The 20,849-nt window shown below is 40.1% G+C and overlaps 1 protein-coding gene across 1 annotated transcript in view; it reads left to right on the forward strand.

Moving 5' to 3' along the window:
* The window catches only part of LOC108793501 (tolloid-like protein 2), a gene marked incomplete at its 3' end in the record, with an annotated part of 42,654 nt that extends 22,919 nt beyond the window's left edge, over positions 1-19,735 (forward strand). The window contains exon 2 of the mRNA XM_018564456.1: positions 19,634-19,735. Within this exon, the coding sequence (XP_018419958.1) occupies positions 19,634-19,735 (102 nt within the window). The remainder of the gene's footprint in view (positions 1-19,633) is intronic.
* Between the last annotated feature and the right edge of the window lie 1,114 nt (positions 19,736-20,849).

Below are 20,849 nucleotides of genomic sequence, written 5' to 3' on the forward strand. Positions count from 1 at the left end.
GTGACAATTTGTTACCCTTATTTCTTGTCCTGCTGTCAAAGGGACAGGAAGTGAGGTCAAATCTTTCTAATAGCATCATGGACCGCAATAAAAACTTGAGTCCATCCAGAGTTATTAAAAACCGTATTGGCTGAACTTGGGTTTAATGTATGAAAATCGGAGAAGTTATCATTTTCTCAAGGAATGAAAGCTGAAATTTTATTGGTGGCTTTAGGCTTTTTCCTTGAACTGCCTTGCTAAGGACTGTAAGTTTTTATACCAAGGCTGGCTCTGAGGCTAAAATGAATGGGTCAGTATAAATCAAATAATATCAATTCCATCAATAATATCACTCAAAGTAAATCATTAAAAACATGTTTTTTTTCTTTTTTAATATTAAACAAATCCTTTAAAACAAACTTGATTTAAAATCCGTTATAGTTTTCCTCTAGTGTCGACATTGCCTGGAATCTGTCAGCATTCATTTGTATTTTCTTCGCTTACTTGGTGCACTTTTTTTTTAACTGTATGAAGTGCTAACAATTGCTGAAAAGTAGCACTGGAAACTTTGGATCTCAATCTGGAAACATTTTCTAGTAACAATAATAAAGTAACTGTAAAATATGCCCTGATCATAAAGGACAAGTTGCTTTTTACATTAAACATGTATTTAATATTTTCCAGACCTTGAGGGAAATCTCCATTGGTCTTTAAAAAAAAAAAAAAAATCCTACTTAACTCTGTCTATAATATATCCTGGGAATCTAAAAGCCTACCTTATTGTCTTATCATGACCTACATAATAGAGTTTGCTAAAAAAAAAAAGTCTTGCATTGAATCCACCATTCCACGCACCACAATAATCACAGGTTTCAACTAAGTGAGTGCATGCTCTCTGGTTTGTCCCTGGTGTCAAATACTTTGAGTAAAGTGGTTAACACCAACCCGCACGCTTAAATGAGCCAGTGGTGTGGGAGGCAAGGCAATGTTTTCTTCTTTTAGGCTTTATTGAGATGTCACAAAATTGCATTGCATTCATATTCATGTACCACAGCTCCACTGCAATGCGGTGCTGTACAGTGACTGCAGGTGAGCTGCTCTGCATTGCAGAGAAATGCAGCATGTCTGCATTTTTTCCCCACATGCTGCAACCCACCTTAAGGCAGCATTGCGGTGTGAATTTTCTGTGTTCCCTGTCATTGAGCATGCGTTGATCTGCACAGCTCAACTAAACTAGTGAGAGTTGCCCTCTGCAATTTCTTCTGTCTAGTAGTTTGATTGTAAAAATTATTTCACACCCAAATTGTTTCACACCCTGCTGATGTGTTTCGCTCAACACTAAGCTTGGTAATTGGTTGTTCAGACACCCCATGCTGTTACATAGGGCAAGAACAGAATCCTCAGCCATGTGCAAGCTCAAAGCTGTGACTTGAAGCTTACACAGGGCTCACTCTTCAATCCTGGAGGAAGACAGGTGTGCATGTGGGTGTTTTTTAAGTAAACCTGTTGCTCTATTCAAATACAACTAGAATCGATTTTTATATCAGACTCCTGTAATCTCCTGTACAACAAAGGTCTGACTGGGGTAGGAGGGGAAGCGCTGCTATGTGCAGATGAGGAACATGCTGACGGGAGGGCAAAGGCTCTTTTTCTCCCCAGTCATAGCCTTGGGTCAGGGAGGTGACCAGGCAGTAATGCTCCGACTGTGCTAAAGTCAAGTGCATTTGGGCATTTGGCTTGGCTGCCCTCTCTATCAAGTTTGTGTAAATCTCAGGACTGGATGAACAGAAATACAAATTCTTTGGCTGGTAAAATGTCTCCCATATATGTATTCTAAGTCTGTATTTAGCTGTTTGTCTGGATTTCAGCTTTGAGTAATAATTTTACAGAAATAGCTGTGCATACTTTCCTTATTGAAGGTTACCTTGGCTGTTCTTATATGTAACATGTATGTGTGCATTTTTGTAGTGGATTTCTTTGCTATTGTTAAAGCGCAAGTTCATTTTTTTTTGTTTTTGTTTCACATTTTTGTGAAAATTCCTTCCTTAACAGCACCCCCCCACTTCTCCTGCTGCCCTTACCTGTGTGATGCCCCCACCAGCCAATGTCCTCAGCCATACACCGCACTTCACAGCCCTGCAGCAGGTAAAGATCATAACACTTGCAAATGACGAGTGCTCATTGGTCAACATAGTAGCATGAGAACGCTAACCAATAAGAAGTGCTTAATGAGCGCTCACCATTTACGAGCAGTATGACCGGTAATGATTGGGGGGCTGTGAAATACGGTGCAAGGGGGTATCACACAGGTGAGTGCAGCGAGGACTGAGTTAATTTTTTTCACATTTTGTGAAAAGGTGAACTTGACTTTTTAATGTTCATCTGATTTATCTTTAGTAGTCATGATTTTCAGTGCGAGCGTAAAATAAATTGTCTTTCATTTGAACTTTGTCTAGTGCTTTCTGCAATTTTCAACATAGGCAGAGCAAAAGGGCAGCCATTTTGCCATGACCCATTTTAAACAGCGGCTGATCTACTATAATAATGTCAAGTGAAACAAAAAATGCAGTGTACTTTCAAAGTGCTTTGTCTATTAAAGATAAAAGCAAAGAGCTGTGTAATATGCTAATATAATTCAATAACCGATTTGAAGAGAAATGACCATGACTTAAGTGGACATATCTGAGAACATTTTTCTTGGATTTGTGTGGAAACGAAAACATGCATTTGACATTGCTGGAATGTAATATTAATGATCTATTTATCTTTTCTACCTAAAGTCTCCGTAACAACAAGTTCCAATGACCATCCACGCATAACATTCAAGGGAAATAAAAGTTCTGACAATAATGACCGAAAATGATAAAAGGACCATTGGCTGTGTTCAATACAATGCATGGCATCTGGTCAACAATGCAAAGAAAAGTATTTAAAAAAAACTTGCATATATTAATGGGTTATGTATGAGGAGCTAAAGAAGTGAGCTGCAGAGCTATGGCGTATAAATAGATGAATATTTCAAATTTCACATATTTCTTTGTGCATACATTAACTGGGACAAAAGGAGTGTACGTTTTTTGTTTTGTAATAGAGAAAATTATCTTTAGTGCTTGTTCACACCAAATGCGGACCAGATCTGCCTGAGATTCTGCACACGCAGTGCAGTGTGTTTTGGCGCATTTTGGGCTGTTTTTGCAAAAAAAAAGAGCAGGTAAAATAGCGCTTGCTGCAGTTTTTTTCACATGCTCTGGAACTGAACGATGCGGTGTGAACTAGAGCCCAAAATACCATTGGAATACATTGGATGCAGTTTTGATCCGTTCTGTAACTGCTCTGCATCTGGAACGAGCTTGGTGTGAACTAGCCGTTAGATACCGCTTTTACTGTGAAATTAAAGACCTCTTTCATGAAAATATGGTTACATGCTAAATTTAAAGAGCACGAAGAAAGAAAAAGTGCATACATAATTCGGAAAGTGTGGCAAACTCTTCTCAATTTGCTTTAAAGTATTTGTTTTTAATTGTGGATGCAAGCCTTTTCCTACTTGAAACAAGCTCTAAGATGTCCTCTCCCAAAAAAAGTGAAGTGTTGTGGCATCATCGTCTATTTTGTATCATCATCTATTCTGCTTTCCTGGATGAAGTCTATAAATAAATGTAGTAAATTGGTGACAAAATTAGATGCAAATCGGGCTGCCTCTCATTTAGCAGATTGTTTGCAACGGTTTTCTTTTTATCTGTACCTCTAATTCTAGGTTGCAAACAGACAGATTTAGCACGGTAGGTGAGAAGGATGCACTCTAAACAGACACTCAGTAGAGAAATTGTCAGGAGTAGGATTTATTTTGTCTCAGCGCAATTTTAGAGCAGAAGCTGTAACATTGTAGTAAACCTAGTAGTAACTCACCTAATCTGTCTCTCTGCTCCTGGGCAAGGGACTTCTAGGGGGCGCATTGCTTACTGTACTCTACCAGCACCTCTGGTTGAATAGAACTTTCTTTTTCAGGGTTATATAGACCCTGCCATAATTCCAGGCACTCCAGTTCCTACACATCACCTCGTATAATTTTTTTTTTAATGATTTGGCCAGGCATTAGGCAATGTGAACTCCTCTCCCCATGTTACTCCCACTCTCGATGACAAAATATAGGTGTCCGCTCCACCATATACCCTAATCCCATAGCACACAACTTTCTAAGATGAGAAAAGAAAAAGGTACCCCTTCCAACACAATGTATTGGGCCTTGGACATAACCAAAAGTATTGGTTTAACCCATTGGTTTTACCATTGCTTTTCCTTTTAATATTATGTGTGGTAGTTAAATGGCACATTTTCATAGAAATTTGTACATTAGACCAAAAAACAATTGAGGAAGAAAGAGGGACATTTAGAGGTATTTGGTTCCAAATGAGGGACAGTCCCTCAGAATCAGGGAAAGATGTAAAGTATGTATGCCTCTTGCAGACATGGGCCACCTGTGTGTGACCAGAGAAATTGTTCTGGTAAGCATAAACAAGCTTTTACTTACATCAAGTTCTCCCGTGTTTTAAATGTACCTATACACCAGTAATCTGCCAGTCACAACACTGGGCCCCATTCTTTTATTTTTCTGTACTGTTCTGCATTGCCTAACCTAAAGACTCATCTCTTCAGGGAAGCCTATCCCACCTCCAACCTAAGCTCGACCATCACGTTCTAAAACAATTCATCCCCACGCAGCTCCCTCATGTATCACTTCCCCCTCCCTTTTAGACTGTAAGCCCTCAGGGGCAGGGCCCTCCTTCCCATCTTGTCTTGAATTGTATTGTGATTGTAATGTCTTCCTTATATTGTAAAGCGCTGCGCAAACTGTTGGCGCTATATAAATCCTGTATAATAATAACCTTGCATGGCTCATATACTTTCTCATTCTTTTGCAGCTGCTCAAGTGGTTGGCCTAGTCATATCTTACGCTCCATTACATGTCACCCAATCACAGGGAATCCTAAGCAACCCCTTACATCTTGAGTTGTTTCTTTCCCCTAAATTATTGCTGTTACTGGGGAAAACCACTATGTTACTTGATTGTACTGATCAGCCCCATCGCAGTTACAGGATTTGCTAAAGCAGTTATGCCCTTGTTTGTAGGTATTCATTTAGGATAAAACTGTTCTTCTAGTTGTCATTTTGCATCTCTGTAACACTTATGTGTATGTAATTTTCCCCTTTTTCATGTAGTGCACAAATGACCTGCTTTACAAATCCCTGCTTGGCTGGAACAACTGAGCTTTCCTTGACAAACTCTGATATGGATTTGCATAGGACTTTGGAAAAGGCTGGCCTCGGGGCTGAATGAAGCCTGGCAATGAACTGTATGGATTAGAGTGGAGACAGGCAAATAAAAGAATCCAGCAGGAAGGTGGCTAAAGTAATCAAAACAAAGCAGCGTAAAGAAGCAAATTAGTAAAACTAGAACATATTCCGCTTCATAAACGCACGCTGGTCTAGGATTTTATGTGTGTTCTAATTATAAATAGCCACTGACCTTTCTAAATTGCTGTGGTCTGATTTAGGTCATCTTTGGCTCTTAACTCCAAATAGATCGTGCAATAATTGTATTTTAAGGCTTTTTTTTTGGGGTGTGTGTGTTTTGATAATATCTTCTACTCCAAGTGACCTGCCATGCCTTGATGCTCTGGTCAACCTAAAGTGTTATTAAACTCATAAAAGTCTAGGTAAAATGTAGAAACCTCATTTACCTACATGCTTAATTACTGTTACATTTGACCATTAATGCCCTTGTTTCTGAAGAATGAGGACACAAAGGGCTTCCTGGGTTTCAGGGTCTTTCTGTGTGTGTGTGTGTCTGTGATGGAACAGTGAACAATCCACAATGGGAAGATCAGGTAAGCTGTACAGCGGCGGTCTTCTGCAAAAAGGTAGACTATACACGGGGAAGTGGATCAAAACTAGAGCAGAGGAGTCTGGAGCAGCTGCTTATGGCAACCGCACAGCTTCTCTCTTCAGTTTGTTTAGTTAAGGTTTGAAAATGAAAGGTGAAAGCTGATTGGTTGCCATGGGCAACTGCTCCAGATTCTGTCTGCTCCAGTTTTGTTAAATTCCCATTTGTATGTTTTTTGGAGCAAGATTAGGAAAAAAAACCCTAATAGATTGATGCTACACTCAGGAGTTGGATCTTAAAAATGCACTAAAAGTGACAAAGTCAAAAATGCCCCCCCCCCCCCCATGCTGATGTAAGGACTTACCTTAAATTTTGCTTCTTGATCCGATCATCTTCTTTCCAGTAGTTTTCAGGAGTCCCTCCAGCGCTGGTGCCAGTCTCTGATCCAGTGCTGACTGTTGTGTCTTCTGTGTCCGACGCTGCCCGTATTGACTTACCCTGTGTCTCTCCTTCTCCCGGTCGAAGATCTCTACTGCGCATGTGCCTGCCCCAAGATCCATTTTGCAGCCGCCCGAGAATCTTTAGATTTTTGGACGGGAGCACGCGGTGGAGACGCAGGTAAGTTTTTAAACCTATTTGTTAACTTTTTTTTTTATTTAATGTTTTTGCATATATCTACTGCTAGGTAGCAGTAGATATATGCAAAAAAGTGTGAGGCTATAATGTCACTTTAACAAAAAAGTTACTTATTTGTGTATTTCTCGGCTGTAGATCCTCCAATCATCCCTGAATTGGTGCTGACACTGTCCTTCCTTCTGGATGGTGGCTACTTTTGTTCCCCATGGCCCCTGTGTGTGTTGCAAAGTAGTCACCGCTCCAAGCTCGCTCCTGTGATGGACTACAGTCTCAATACAAATTAGTAAACTAAAAGTGAGATTGTAGTCCATCACAGGAGTGAGCTTGGAGTGAAGAAAGGACAGTGTCAGCATGAATTCAGAGATGATTTGAGGATCTATAGCTGAGTGATACACAAATAATATACAGTATTGCTAATGGGGTACTTGAATGTATTTTTTAGATTCAACTCCTGAGTTTAGTCTCACTTTAAGTGCTGATATTCACATGATGGACATAGAGGGAAACATTATTCATACTTGAGAGTTTTTAATACTATTTTTAACCGTTGTAATAAAATGCAGATGTTTTCTGCTATTTACAAACTCCGTGCTCCTGTTATGTATGGTGTTAGAAGTGGTGCTGGTTCCTAAACATTGTCACACTGTACTTCATTGAAGATTGTGTACGTGGACAAATATGAGCAGGCATGGCAGGGCTACTTTCTAATACTTAGTTCAGCAGTGTTTACTTTGTAAACTGTTCATGTAACTTATTGTATGCTTTTATGTACTGTAGTAGCTGATTTGCTGATACAGCTGTGCTGAGCAGTGACCAAACATAAATCTATTCTTAACACAGAAAAGCTTGTTCTTTATAGACCTTGCTGTGCTTCTGGTGCTTTTTATATGCTGTTATGTTTATTTAAATGTGAACTTTAAAAGGTTCTGTGGTCTGCTCTAATTACCCTTAATTGTAACTTTTAACTGCTTTTATTTTATTAAAGGAGAACTATGAGGTGAGTGATTTTCACTCATCCTCATAGTTCTAGCCGACCTGTGACAATTAAACTGTCACAGGTCGGATCAGTAGATCAGGAAGTGAGCGAACACATACCGGCGCTCGCTCACTTCTCCATCCTGTCACTGCAGAGAGCCATGACGGGAGGGACTGGATTCCCCCTCCCCTGTCCGATCCTCCAGCGCTGACTGGCGGAACGGACGCGGTAGGGGGCGGGTACAGCTGGCTCTGCCTCTAGATAGGCAGAGCCAGCTGTCACTCACGCAGCTGGGTGGATCCAGACATAATTGTCGGGATCCGTTTCAGCTGCGGCGTCTCGGTATACAGCTCGCTGTAGCTCACTGTATTCTGAGCTTTGGGTGACGGGAGGACGCTAGTTTGTGTTAGTTCTCCTGTTACCCTTAGGAGAACTATGGGGAAAAGCCCAACCCCATAGTTCTCCTTTTAAGAAGGCTGCCTAGTTGTGTGTGTGCCTACTTTATTCAGATGCATACATTGTCCCCCCACCAAACAAATGCCTTTTCTGGTACATTGGTGTTACTATGACTACAGGGTATTAGCTTGTATAACTCCACACAGAACAAAATCAGATTTTGCTATTTAGTGGGATTACTGATTTGATATGTCCTGAATAAGTGCACTCTACATCTGCACACAGCAAAATGTAGAAGACCACTTAAAAATTTGCTACGGACTCTCTCTACGCTGCCAAAGGCTTAATTGATAGGAGGACTCATTAATTAATTAAAAAACCTGGACGCATGTAAAGGGGATTTAAAAAAAAAATGGCTGCCAAACTTCCCCTCAGCGAGTTACATTTTGTGGATTCATTTTGTGGATTCTATCTATGGATCCACCTATTGTTAAAGCCTACAATTTCACAGAAAATTTCAGGGCCCTTTCACACATGTGCATTTTGGCAATGCATGTTGAAATGCATACATTGCCACAATCATGACAGCTCCCCTGGTCTGTGTATTCTGATACCCTTCATTCGGAATGGCACCCCATAGGAAAGTACAGTAGAGCCCAATGCACTGCAGCGCACTACAACACAAATACAGTGCATTGTGATGGGCTGCATTTTGAAAAAGGGGTCATGCACGTTTCAGACGATAGTCTGCATCCGAAGTATTGGAATTCTCTGGATAGTGCGGTCTGTTCCTATACTACTACCTGGAAAATGCCTGTTAAATTACCAGAAATGCACAGAACAGAGTATTTATGTGGACTGAATGTTGTTGGCTCTTCCCAATTTTCCATTACCAAACCACTCAGACCCACTTACTTCCCTATAACACAAGTCCTGGTTCACACCTACCACTTTGTAGAGCTTTTTCTGCCCTAAAAATACTGGAGAATAGTTGTGGAGAATAGGATAGAGTGATAGAGTAGTAAGACAACTGGGCAGGGATGACACAGTATAGTCCACAAAAATTCTGTGTCAGCCTACAACAGACAAAAAGAAGCTCTGTACATATCTGGCAGATGAACAGATATTTTTCTGTACTTGCAGGGTCTTCAAAGGATTAAAACACAGGCAAAGGTGCATGCATTGCAGGAATACAGTGCATAAAATAAAACATGCACTGCATATGTTTTATTTTATTTGAATATGCACTAAGATGCACTAAAACAAAAGGCTCAGGTAAGACAGTCTAAACAGATGCAAAATCCAGTTACAATGTGATGCACAAGCATCCCAAAGTATACAAAAATGTGTTTTACCCTCCATGAGTGAGCCGGTCTCTTTCATTTGTGTCTCGCACACTCCCTCCCAGACACTGCAGCCTACAAATGGGTGGGCTTTGGCAACAGAGGCAGTGCTGCCAAAAGTATTGGGCTGGACTGGGCATGCCTAGATACTGATTGACAAGATACACGATTGTGAATTAACGATGCCAATGCTGATGGTTATTCCCCCTGCAACATTTTTTTTCCATCCCACTGAAGTGCATGCAGGCACTGCCTTCATGGGTTTGGCAACAAGACTTTGTATTTGTGGGATTTTTCAGGGGGACGTAGAGAAAACGGATTCACTTACAATTAAATGCTGCAGCAAATTTTTAATGGAAGGCCACAGTTCTAATTTAAGCTTCTCTGGAAATAATTTGTTCACCCAGACATTACTGTATTGCACTAGTTAGCCCCATTAGCTGTTTATGGTTAATGGAAACCTTTTTAATTAACCATTTGTAAGGAAGGAGATGTCTTTAAACACATGCATCAACTCCAGAAGTTAAAATTTCTTGCAGCCAACAGTTGCATTTAAACCTATTGCAATGTATCTAATCTAATAGTTAACACAGAAGGTTGAAACAGAAATTTACACAGCCCAAGATTCATGAAGCGAAACCTACCACTGAATATGTGAGGCGCTCTTTGAACTGAAATTACAGTTAATTACAGAGTACTCAGGACCAGTCCTTTTTGGTATGGGTGTCCATACCAAATAGGACTGGTCTCTCGGTTTTTCTAATTCTGCCTGGGACATTTGGTACATACCTGTGTACCCAGATAGCAGAACCATTGTATAGGCAATTCCTTTCATAGACTGACAACACTCTTCCTTATATAGTAAAATCACCGGAGCAGTATTAGCTTTGCTGCTCTAGCCTCTTGGATGTTGACACTATTGATTTTTAAAGGTAAATTGCCATTTTAGCTCTGCTCACAACCTGTTAGATTGATATCACCTTGCTCTAGCTGCAAGATCTTAGAGAAATGATATAAAAGTCCTGGTTAGTCCCACCCATCCCCTCTAATGTTGTGTAGCAGGATGCATGATAAATCCAGCTCTTGGCTGCATTAACCAATAAAACAGGTAAATTGCTTATCCTTAAGACCAGGGGTGTAACTAGAAATCACAGGGCCCCATAGCAAAATTTTGTATGGGGCCCCGTGATTGCTAGTTATGCCACTTGCAGAGCCCACCTGATATACCAAACAGCCCACCTGAGAGTGACCCCGTAGAGCCCACCATATACGCTCTATAGTGGGCTCTGCAGGGTCTCAGATGGGCTGCACACCTCTTACCTGTCAGCGCTGTCGCCGGGCCCCGCCTCCTCTTCCATCCCTGGGCCCCGCCTCCTCTATCGATGGGCCCCGCCTGCTCTTAGGTCGCTGGCCAGTGATGTAAGAGGAGGTGGGGTTGCTCTTAGGAAGACCCCACCTCCTCCACTGCGAACGCTGTGAGTGGAAACGCCGCTGCTGAGCTGTGTCAGTGACAGCCCGCAACCTTACATGCTATAGCGACCCAGATGCCCTGGTCAGGCCCCCCTGTGCCCCATAGCGGCCACCTGGGTGGCTATGGCCATTGTTATGCCACTACTTAAGACATTAAACATGCCAACCTGCATTGAAAGTGCCTGTTTATCATTTTGAGACTTGGAAAGAGTGTTGAGGCAGACTTTTATTGAATGTTAAGTTGAGCATTGTTAGTGTTTGCTGGATAGCAGTAGCATTTCACTTACTCGTTGCCTGAATTTGCTCAATAATGTTTCTAATGGGAGACCTTTCTTCCTGCAGCAAGGATTCAAAGAATGTGTTCACAAAGATATTAGATGTTGCACATCTGTCGCAGAAATGGCAAAACAAGAATTTCTGTCTTTCCAAAAGGAAAGACCTAGTTTGACCTATAATAACCACAGATGTAACCTTGAAAACTATGGAATGGTATATTTGTAACAAAGATTCCGAGGAGAGCAAAAATTATCCTCTAATCTGTGAGCGCTAAGGACCATAAGATTGGCCATGATAAATTCCCATGTGAAGATGTGAAATGTTTGCCAATAGGAGTCCATTCCAGATATAAAGCAGCTGTGTCTTTTATATAAGCTGCAATGGAGGGACAAACAGGAAGCGGCCGTGCATGGCAATAGAAAGCATTCCGGAAATATCTACTCATTATTACGGTGATGATTAAAATGTATCTCGGCATCAACATTACTTTTCAGCTCACTGCTTTGAGGAACAGCGATTGCATTTAGAGTCGGAACAGTGAGAACCTCCAAAAGCTAATCGTCTTCTTCAATGGTTTGGCAGAACTTTTTTTTTTCATTTTCTACCTGTAACATTTAAAGTTTTTATTTTTTTTTAAATGTTCTTGGTTATATATTTAAAGATTATCTCTAGACATTCTTTCATTCAGCCCCCCCACCCCAGTCAAAGGACAATGTCATGATGAGGGGTGGCAAAAGACCATCCACAGGTTAGCACTGGAGTAACAGTGCCCACTCTTGGATGAGTTGACAATGAGGACCACAGACGACTAACTCAGCGTGTTGGGGCGGAGGCTGGTGCTGTCATTTGCACAAAGTTGGGCTTTAATTTTTCTTCCTCTCCCACATAGTAATGTACAGGAGGTTTTTAAGAAAAAAAATGTGTGGATCACTGTAACTGTGGAAGAACAGTAAACTAACAGTTCAACTTTGCCTCATACAGCTTAAGGATCGGCAAAAATTTAGCATTTATTTTTCCGAAAATTCTGCACAAATTTGGAGATTTCAGTGAATTATCAGTTTTGGCGAAATGCATTGGTCTGCATGAATGTTTGTTTTTTCTGGTAGTGTGTGGGGTTTTTTTTTTGTTATTTTTTTTTTTAAATAGCTCTTAGGATTAGAAGTTCCGTCAACTATCCTGGACCTGTTCTTGGGCCAAAAATATTAAAATATTGGATCCATATTAACCTTTTTATTAGGGATGTCCCAATACCACTTTTTCAAGACCAAGTACTTCCCCTCATGTACTTGCCAATACCAATTACCGATACTTCTTAAAGGGACAGGTGACTTCAAATGATCCATGGTACAACTACATGTTAGCAGGGGTGAATTGTAACTCTATTGCTGGAGTGTAGTGGAGGTGTGTGCTGTATATATGTACTACATATACAGTACACTATAGCAATAGATTTATAGCCAGCCCTGTCCCAGCTTCCCTCACTCAGTTTCATTCCAATCCCAGTTGCCTCACGCTGTGCCTCTTGTAGTCGGCGCTGGACAGGATCGCTGCATCATGTCTCGGTGCTCAGCTTGTGGGAGGCGCTCACAATTCTGCCTTGCTAACATGATTAGGTTAAAGCATGATCCATAGTACATATACAGCACACCCGTCCAGTACACTACAGTATTAGAGTTACAATTATCCCCTGCTAATATGAATGGGTTATATGATCTGTAGTACATATGTAGTTGTACTATGGATCATTTAACCTATTCATGTTAGCAGGAGAGAATGGTAAATCTATTGCTGCACGGAATTGGGAATGTGTACTGTACATATAGAATACACTGCAGCAATAGATTTACAATTCTGCACTGCTAACATGAATGGGTTAAATGATCCATAGTACAACTACATATGTACTACAGATCATATAACCCATTCATATTAGCAGGGGATAATTGTAAATCTATTGTTTATTTATTCCAGGTATTTATATTGCGTCGACCATTTACGCAGCACTCTGCATTCACATCAGTCCCTACCCTCGCGGAGCTTACAATCTAAGGTCCCTAGCTCACTTGCATAAACAGAGGGAAAACTTAGAGAGGAGCCAATTAACCTCCCAGCATGTCTTTGGAGTGTGGGGAAAACTGGAGTACCCGGGGGAAACCCACGCAAGCACAGGGAGAACATGCAAACTTCTTGCAGTTAGTGACCCTGGCCGGGATTCGAACCGGGGACCCTCAGTGCTGCAAGGCAGAAGCGCCAACCACTACTCCACTGTGTTTCAGTGTATTGTAGTACATGTACAGTACATGTACAGTACATATAGAGTACACTGCAGCAATAGATTTACAATTCTCCCCTGCTAACATGAATGGGTTAAATGATCTGTAGTACAACTACATCTTATGTACTATTATGTACTATGGATCATGTAATCCATTCATATTAGCAGAGGAGCAGAGGATAATTGTAAATCTATTGTCTGCTGTGAATTTGGAATGTGTACTCTATATGTGCTACATATAGAGTACACACTGCTAATACACTGGAGACAATAGATTTACAATTATCTTCTGCTTAATAGTGATCCCCCTTGCCCTCACTCACTGCTCATGATGTGCGGCGCTGTGCGGGAGAGCAGCTACGAGTCAACGCTCGTCCGGTAGGAGGAGCTCCAGGTGGGGTCCTAATATAGCTGGCCGGCGACTGCTCAGAGGTGACGGCCAGCTAAATTAGGACCCCATCTGGAGCTCCTCCCACCGGACCAGCTCTGACTCGCCGCTGCTCTCCGGCACTGAAGGACGTCATCGGCGCTGAGCTGAAGAGGAGCGTTGCGTCACTGCTGCTCCTAAATTAGGACCCCACCTGGAGCGCCGCCCACCGGAGCAGCAGTGACGCGACGCTCGGCAAGGACAGTAAAGAAAAAAACAAAACAGAGCAAGCTTTGTCGCTATGTATCACGGCATTTTAACAAGTACTTGTCAAAATGCCCTGTATCGGTCCCGATACCGATGATTGTATCGATATCGGGACATCCCTACTTTTTATATTACCATTTTTCTATCTGTACAAAAAAAAAATATATATAATTAAAAATATATTTAAAGTGACATAATAGAAATAATGATCAAATACACACAAAATAAAACCACAAATGCAAAGAACACTAAGGGCCAGGTAGAATTTTTGTGCATAAAATAGAAATGAATGGACTGGCAATGCACCAAAACATCCCAAAAATAATTAGGTTTCAAAAAATTTGCAACACATTGTGCTACAATGCATGTGCATTTCCTTAGTACATTGAATAAGCGCCACAACGCATGTAGTGTGCATTGCCACGCATTACCATAATGCACATGGGCCCTAAATAAAATAAACTACCCTAGCTACAACCCACAAACAACAAAATACACTGTAGTTCTAATTTATGATGGCCAAGGATGTCATGGATGACTGGAAAATTCAATTTGTTTATTTTCTAGTTCTAGCAGCCTGTAGCAGTCTTCTTGACAAGAATAGATAATGCAAAAACTCCAGAGTGCAAAAAGCAGTTATTGAGCATAGGGACTTTACTGTAATTAGAAATAATTTGTAACTTTTGAAGAAATATTAATTTGCATTCAATTCAACTGAGACCTCAGGTTGTTTTTTTTATTGAAATGTTCTGCTTTATTTAGATCGGAGTGCAAGACAATCCGTGTTTTTGTGATCGCCCCATCTGTATGTACCTGCTTTTTGCTAGTCCTAAATTTTGATGCCTGTGTGGTATTTTTTTTAAAAAACTTTACACCTTTTGTTTATCTAATAGTAAGGTCTTACAAATAGTTTCTGTAAATGGGTCCCTTTCTCCTTTTTTTATTTTTTTTTTTAACCAAGTGTTTACAATTCTGCTACAACTTGGTGCCATTTGTTACATGTTGAGTAACTGCTGTGTAATTCAGTGTAAAGGATCCCTCAATCACTGTTATCCATACGCATCAAGCCGGATATAATGTCGTACTGTTGAAAATGGAACATTTTACATGGAGATTACAGTGAATGGCAGTGTGACAGTTCTGTGTTTCCATGAAATTGGTATGAATGTGAAAAATACAACTCTAATTTTAAACATACGGCATTTCTAGGCATGTTTTTTTTTTTTTCCCCCTTCATTCCTGAAATTGGTAAACAAGTAGTACTTAAGTGTTTATAGGAATACTAATAGTCCTTTTTCTTTTATTTTGGTCTAATGCAAGTTTTTAAAAGAATGTAAAAACTATTACTGAAACTGAATGTATTCTATTCATAACATGCCATCTTATTGTTTTCAATGAGAGTTGCCAACTTATCCCTTTAATTACTGATACCTATGAAATACACAGGTTCTGCTGCGGATTCAATCTTGGTGAGGTCAGATTATAGGATTTAGTATTTTAGGACCCATTTACATTCGGGCGGCCAGCTGTGCTGCATTTACTGTATGTACATTATATCATGTGAATGGGCTGCCAATGTACATCAGCACACAGAAAATTGGTCCTTCAGCAAATATGATCAGCGCAGCACACTGCAATGTATGGTAGGACGTTACTGTACTCATTGCAATGTAGGTGTGTGGGGTGTCCTCCACGTTGCATGCTACAGTTATTGCAACACATTGATGTGAATAGGCTCTAAAGAGGTGAAGTAGAAACCCAGGCTTAACATATGCTGGGGTCTCTGTTTTTAGGCATTTTAGGCCAGGTGGATAGAGAGAGAGAGAGAGAGAGAGATATATCTCTCTGATGTATTACAAAGTTTCTGAGGTTTACAGAGTTTCCATACCCAAAAATCTCTGTCCTACAGGGACCTTTACATTTTACGGTGCAATCTGTAGTACACAAGTTTTTAGAAAAACTTTGTGTATGTATATGTGTGGGACCTTTGTTTTTAACCTTAGTGGTGAGACAAGTTTTTTTGCATGCTGGCTGGTGAGTGTGCTGGGAAAGTTTTTTGCTGTTTTATTGTATATGTGTGGGGATACACAAATCCCAGGAACCCCATAGCCAATGCTCCTTTAAAAATTATAGCTGCCTCCTAACTTTTTTGAGTTTTTCTCTAGTCTAGTCATGGAGCTGGGAAAGTATCGTTACTTGGTGTTTGTGCATCCCTAAAAACATACAGTATATCTAATGCTAGGCCCACGTTAATATTCCTTCAACAGGGTTACATGTACAATAGGGACAGTTTGGTTACATTTGATGAGTTTTTTTCTTACTGTGAATTGGCCCTAAAGGCTTCTGATAGGGACATTGTAGTAACACAGGGCAAAATTAAATCGTATACTCTACTCTACTGGTCCTGTAGTATTAAAGCACCATCCCTAATGTCTTGTACAGTTCTTAAAAGGAGGTTAAATGACTGTTTGTTGTAATTCCACTGAACTTGATTTACAGTTCATCTGGAGAGGTAGCTCAGCATTAACACCTGATAGCTGGTTGGATTTTCTGGTTTGAATTCTCATTGAAAACTGCATCCATTTTTATATTTCATTGCAATAGTGCAATCTGGTTTTCAATGAGAGGTCTAAGTAGATTGGGAGTGATGGCAAATTGTTCTGTTTTATTATGGCTAGTTTGTTCAAAGAAGCCAGAAGTACAAGTGTTGCATGGTATAGGCTCAATTTCTGAGAGTTGGCAAACTGTCAGACGTTTTGTTTGCTAGTCCTTCCTTCAACGAGTCAGGCTCAAAATGCATTAACTCGATATAAACTTGTCTTAATGGATAAAATCAGCCTTTGTTTATTGTTATCACGTTTGATAAATAGTTAAGAGTGTATCACATAGGCATTAGTGTTAGTTTGTTAGTGCTGTGATTTGAGAATACATTCACTACCTGTTTTGAGGTTCCACAGCAGCTTATGGTTTATAGATTGACACATTATATATGTATGTGTTCATTTAGGTGTCACAATAGTGCTGCCCTTATTTTCATTTTAATAAAAAAAATAAAAATACTTGTACAGTACTATAGATCAGTGTTTCTCAAGATTTTTTCAGTCACAGCTCCCTTTTAAAAGTATACAAGCTCTCAAGGCACCCAAGTCTAAAATTTAAAAATGTAAATGTGAAGAATTATATGTGGTTTCCCCCAAATCTATACCAGACCCTTATCCTAAATAGGGTTCTAGTACATCTTGTAAGGGAGGACCTCATGCAAAAAAAATGTGGAGTCCCCCTACACATCAGATTCCTCAGTTCCTACTTCATATCTGAGTCCTACCTAATAATCTTCAACACAGTGGTGCTAAATGCTGTTGAAGAGCCTGGAAGCTGCCTTTCCTGGATTTGCGTCATGCGATTCCATGGATCTTGTGGCTGGATTGCCTGCACCATGGAAATGAATAACACTGTGTAAAAGTTTGAATGCATACCTGCCAAAGCCAGAAGGCATCCCAGGGTGACATGGCACCCTGGTTAAGAAATTATGGAATAGATGACTCCCTTATTGAGGTAGTGAGCTAACCATTAATTAAAAATGGCAGTGGGAAGAAACAAACTTGAGCCCTGTCTAACTGCCATGTTTACCAGAACATAACTAAAGATTCCTTGGCATATGAAGCGTACCATTCCATACCATTACTTGCAATGAATATTGCCAACGCTAGTGAACAAACCTGTTCATGTTTTGGCACCATGCCTGACAGTACACTGTTTGCTATTGCTGTAAACCATTCTTAGGGTTGTATATACACATTATTAGTGCCACAGAACCCCACTGGTCCTAACACCAGCCTAGAAATACCTGAGCAACTATAGTCAGTGAGGGAAAAGCAAGTAGACCATGCTGTATAACATTAAAAAGGTAACCTTTTTTGTTTACAGTTTGTACTGTTGTGCAGCTGTAGGGTTGCACAATATTTTGAATGCAAGTCTCACTTTAATCCATTTTATATATTTATAACCGTGAAACAATTCAAAATATGTAATGTGGCATTTCGATTTTTCACTACATTCAGAGGGATCATTTGAAGTCCAATAAATAGTTGGTTTTGGCAGAACGGGCTTGAAACACAGTTGTTTTGATGTGGCTGAAGTTGGGTTATTCCATTTACTAGTAGGGTTATGAATGAGCGAGTTGAATTCAAAGTCTAAAGATTTCCCCAGATACTACAGCTGGAGTTGTGTCATTGTTTCAACTGAAAAAAAAATGCATTCTGGCTGCCCAAACACTTTCCATTCCAAGCAATATTTTAGTATGGAAGACTTCCAGCAATTTGTATCTGAACCAACGTAAATACAGAATTTAGGTTTGACAAGGTTGAACAAATTGGTCATGGCTATTAATATCCATGAAAAGCTAATGTAACAAAAAACTATTTCCTTCTCTTGTTCTAAGTTTGTAAAATGGCATTTCACAGTAAACCGCTTCACGTCTGTGGAGGAAAAACAAATCGACATTAGAACAAATATTCAGCTTTCTTGTCAGGCTCTGATTTCTGCTTCATAGTGTGGTACAGTATTTATTTTGCTTTACTTTAGTTTTTATTAGTTGTGTGTTTTTTTTTGTTTTGTTTTTTTGTTTTGTTTTTAGAACAATCTTAATCTATAATAAGTCTTTTAAGTCGGCTGACTCACTGAAATTAATACAAAACCCTTTTGTGGCTATCTTTTCTCAACAGCTGTTGAGAGAGATAACATTAATAGCACTGAGCCTTTACAAGCTAATCTACAAAAGGCTATTTTAAAGATAACAGAGCAATCCTGTAAATATGGAAGAACAATCCTGTAAGTATGTGAGTTATATAAAAAAAATAGGGATGCACCAATATTTTTTTTTCGGTACTCACCGATGCTGAATACCGGTGACGTGTGTCCCCTGATTATCAGAAAGCCAGGCTTCCTGATTAGTTAGGAAGCCAGGCTGCCTAGCAACAAGTGATACCAGCTTCCTAGCAAATCAGGAAGCTGGGAGGCGGGTTATAACCGGCCGCCCGGCATCCTGATTGGAAAGGAAGCCGGCTCCATGCTCCCTCAGCACTGCTGGTCAGAGGGAGAATTCCTCTGATTTCAAAGACTCTTTTTGTAAATCTGAAGTCTTCTCTACACTAGACTTTAACATCAATCCTTAATAATACATTACTGTATTATCTTACCATGTCATATGTTTAATTTTGCCTTAACAAAGTAATGGGGCCCCATTCCACCCCCAGGCCCCATAGCAGCTGCTATGGCTGTAGTTAAGCACTGACTACAACCTTTTCCTTGAAAGAAATGTTTATGGTTTTCCAGTGATCAGTGTGTCGGGATAAATGAAGAGCTTCAACTAATATGCCTGTACATGGCCACTGCTCCTCCTCACCATGGTATTGGAAGCAGAGAGGCCTGTAGTTTCAACCCAGGTATGCTACTACTGCAGCAGAGGTTAAAGATCTGACATGGTGCCCCGGTGCAAAAATGAATACAAAGTATTACAAATTATTTTGTTGATTTAAATGTTTCTCATATGTGTGTTCCACATCTGTGTATATAGTAGCATGCCTGAGTTTTCATTTAAGATATTTGGTGAAAATATTATAGGATGTGTTGTTTGGCAAATTACCTCTCTCAATGTGGAAAGATTCTTTTTCAACAAAATGAAATATTCTAGCTTTATTGCATTAGTGGAGTGAGCTTCTAACGTGCAACCCAGATATTTATCATTTATTTTGCCATGTCTCCACAGCTGCTTATTGGGGTGATATTGCTTTGGATGAAGAGGACCTGAAATGGTTTCAAGTTAACAGATCACTAGACCGAGAAGAAACCAGCAATAACCATACTGGAGGTTGGTGAATTTTAATTTGTTTCAATTTTAAATTAAACAAAATAGTGTGGATTTGTTGAACATGTGTTGGATCTTCTGTTAGATGCAAATATACCGGTATATATTTTTTTTAATGCTTGCTTAGTTGTCTTTAAATAGTACATTATCTAAACGGTGGTCAGGTTCTTTGAATCTCTCCCTTCCATTATCTTGTCAAACAAATCATTGGAGCTCATGTTTGAATTTTATTTTCCTTTCCGTCTGTAGGAATACCAGTTTATTTACTTTTATGTTGTACCGGACACCAACTTTGACATATTGATTACATGTTCCCTGACTACGCAAAAAAAACATCAAAGCAGAGCAACCACATGGAGTTACACTACAGGTAATTCACAACCTGAATTACCTGTTGTTGTGACTTTTTCTCATTGTTGGCCTGTTCTCCAGTCAAAGTCAGGTTTGTTACCTGGAATTTTCATACACTACCAGACTACACTACCACTACTGTACCACTATGATTACCCTTCCCCCTGCCTAAAGCAGAAAACCACATGGAGTTCAGCATTCGTTTCTAAAAAAATGTATCTGTGCACATGTAGAAATTACTCCATGATGTTTTAATACAGTGTTCCTCAAACTAAGGCTCACAGGCTGGTTAAAGGCCATGGGATTGTGTAAACTGGCCCTCCTACAGCTAGAGAAAGGGAGCCACTGTTTGCTGAGGGTTGGAAGGCTCTGCACCCACTGCAACTATGCAATCTTTTACAGGTACTATCCAGCGGAGTGGTCTCCTGTTGGTGTAGCATGTAGCCTACATGGTAGGTGCCAATGAACACCAGTGATGGGTCATCATTCCTCCCAATGATGGGTCACCATTCCTCAAACTGACGTTTGGGCATTTTTTTACTTCCACTGATGCTGGATCATTTTCTACTTCCACTGAGGCTAGGACCTTTTTACTATTCTTACTAACCACTGACAGTGGGGTATTTGTTAGTTCTACTGACCACTGAAGTCTGGGCATTTATTACTCCTATTGATCACAGATTTTGGGGCATTTTTTTGGTACCTCCTCTGGCCACAGTCCACTCCCAAAACAGTCTGACAGGCATTAAACTGTCTCTTTTGTTGG

The sequence above is a fragment of the Nanorana parkeri genome, unplaced genomic scaffold (assembly GCF_000935625.1).
Source record: "Nanorana parkeri isolate BGI_ZX_2015 unplaced genomic scaffold, ASM93562v1 scaffold753, whole genome shotgun sequence".
Lineage (NCBI taxonomy): Eukaryota > Metazoa > Chordata > Amphibia > Anura > Dicroglossidae > Nanorana > Nanorana parkeri.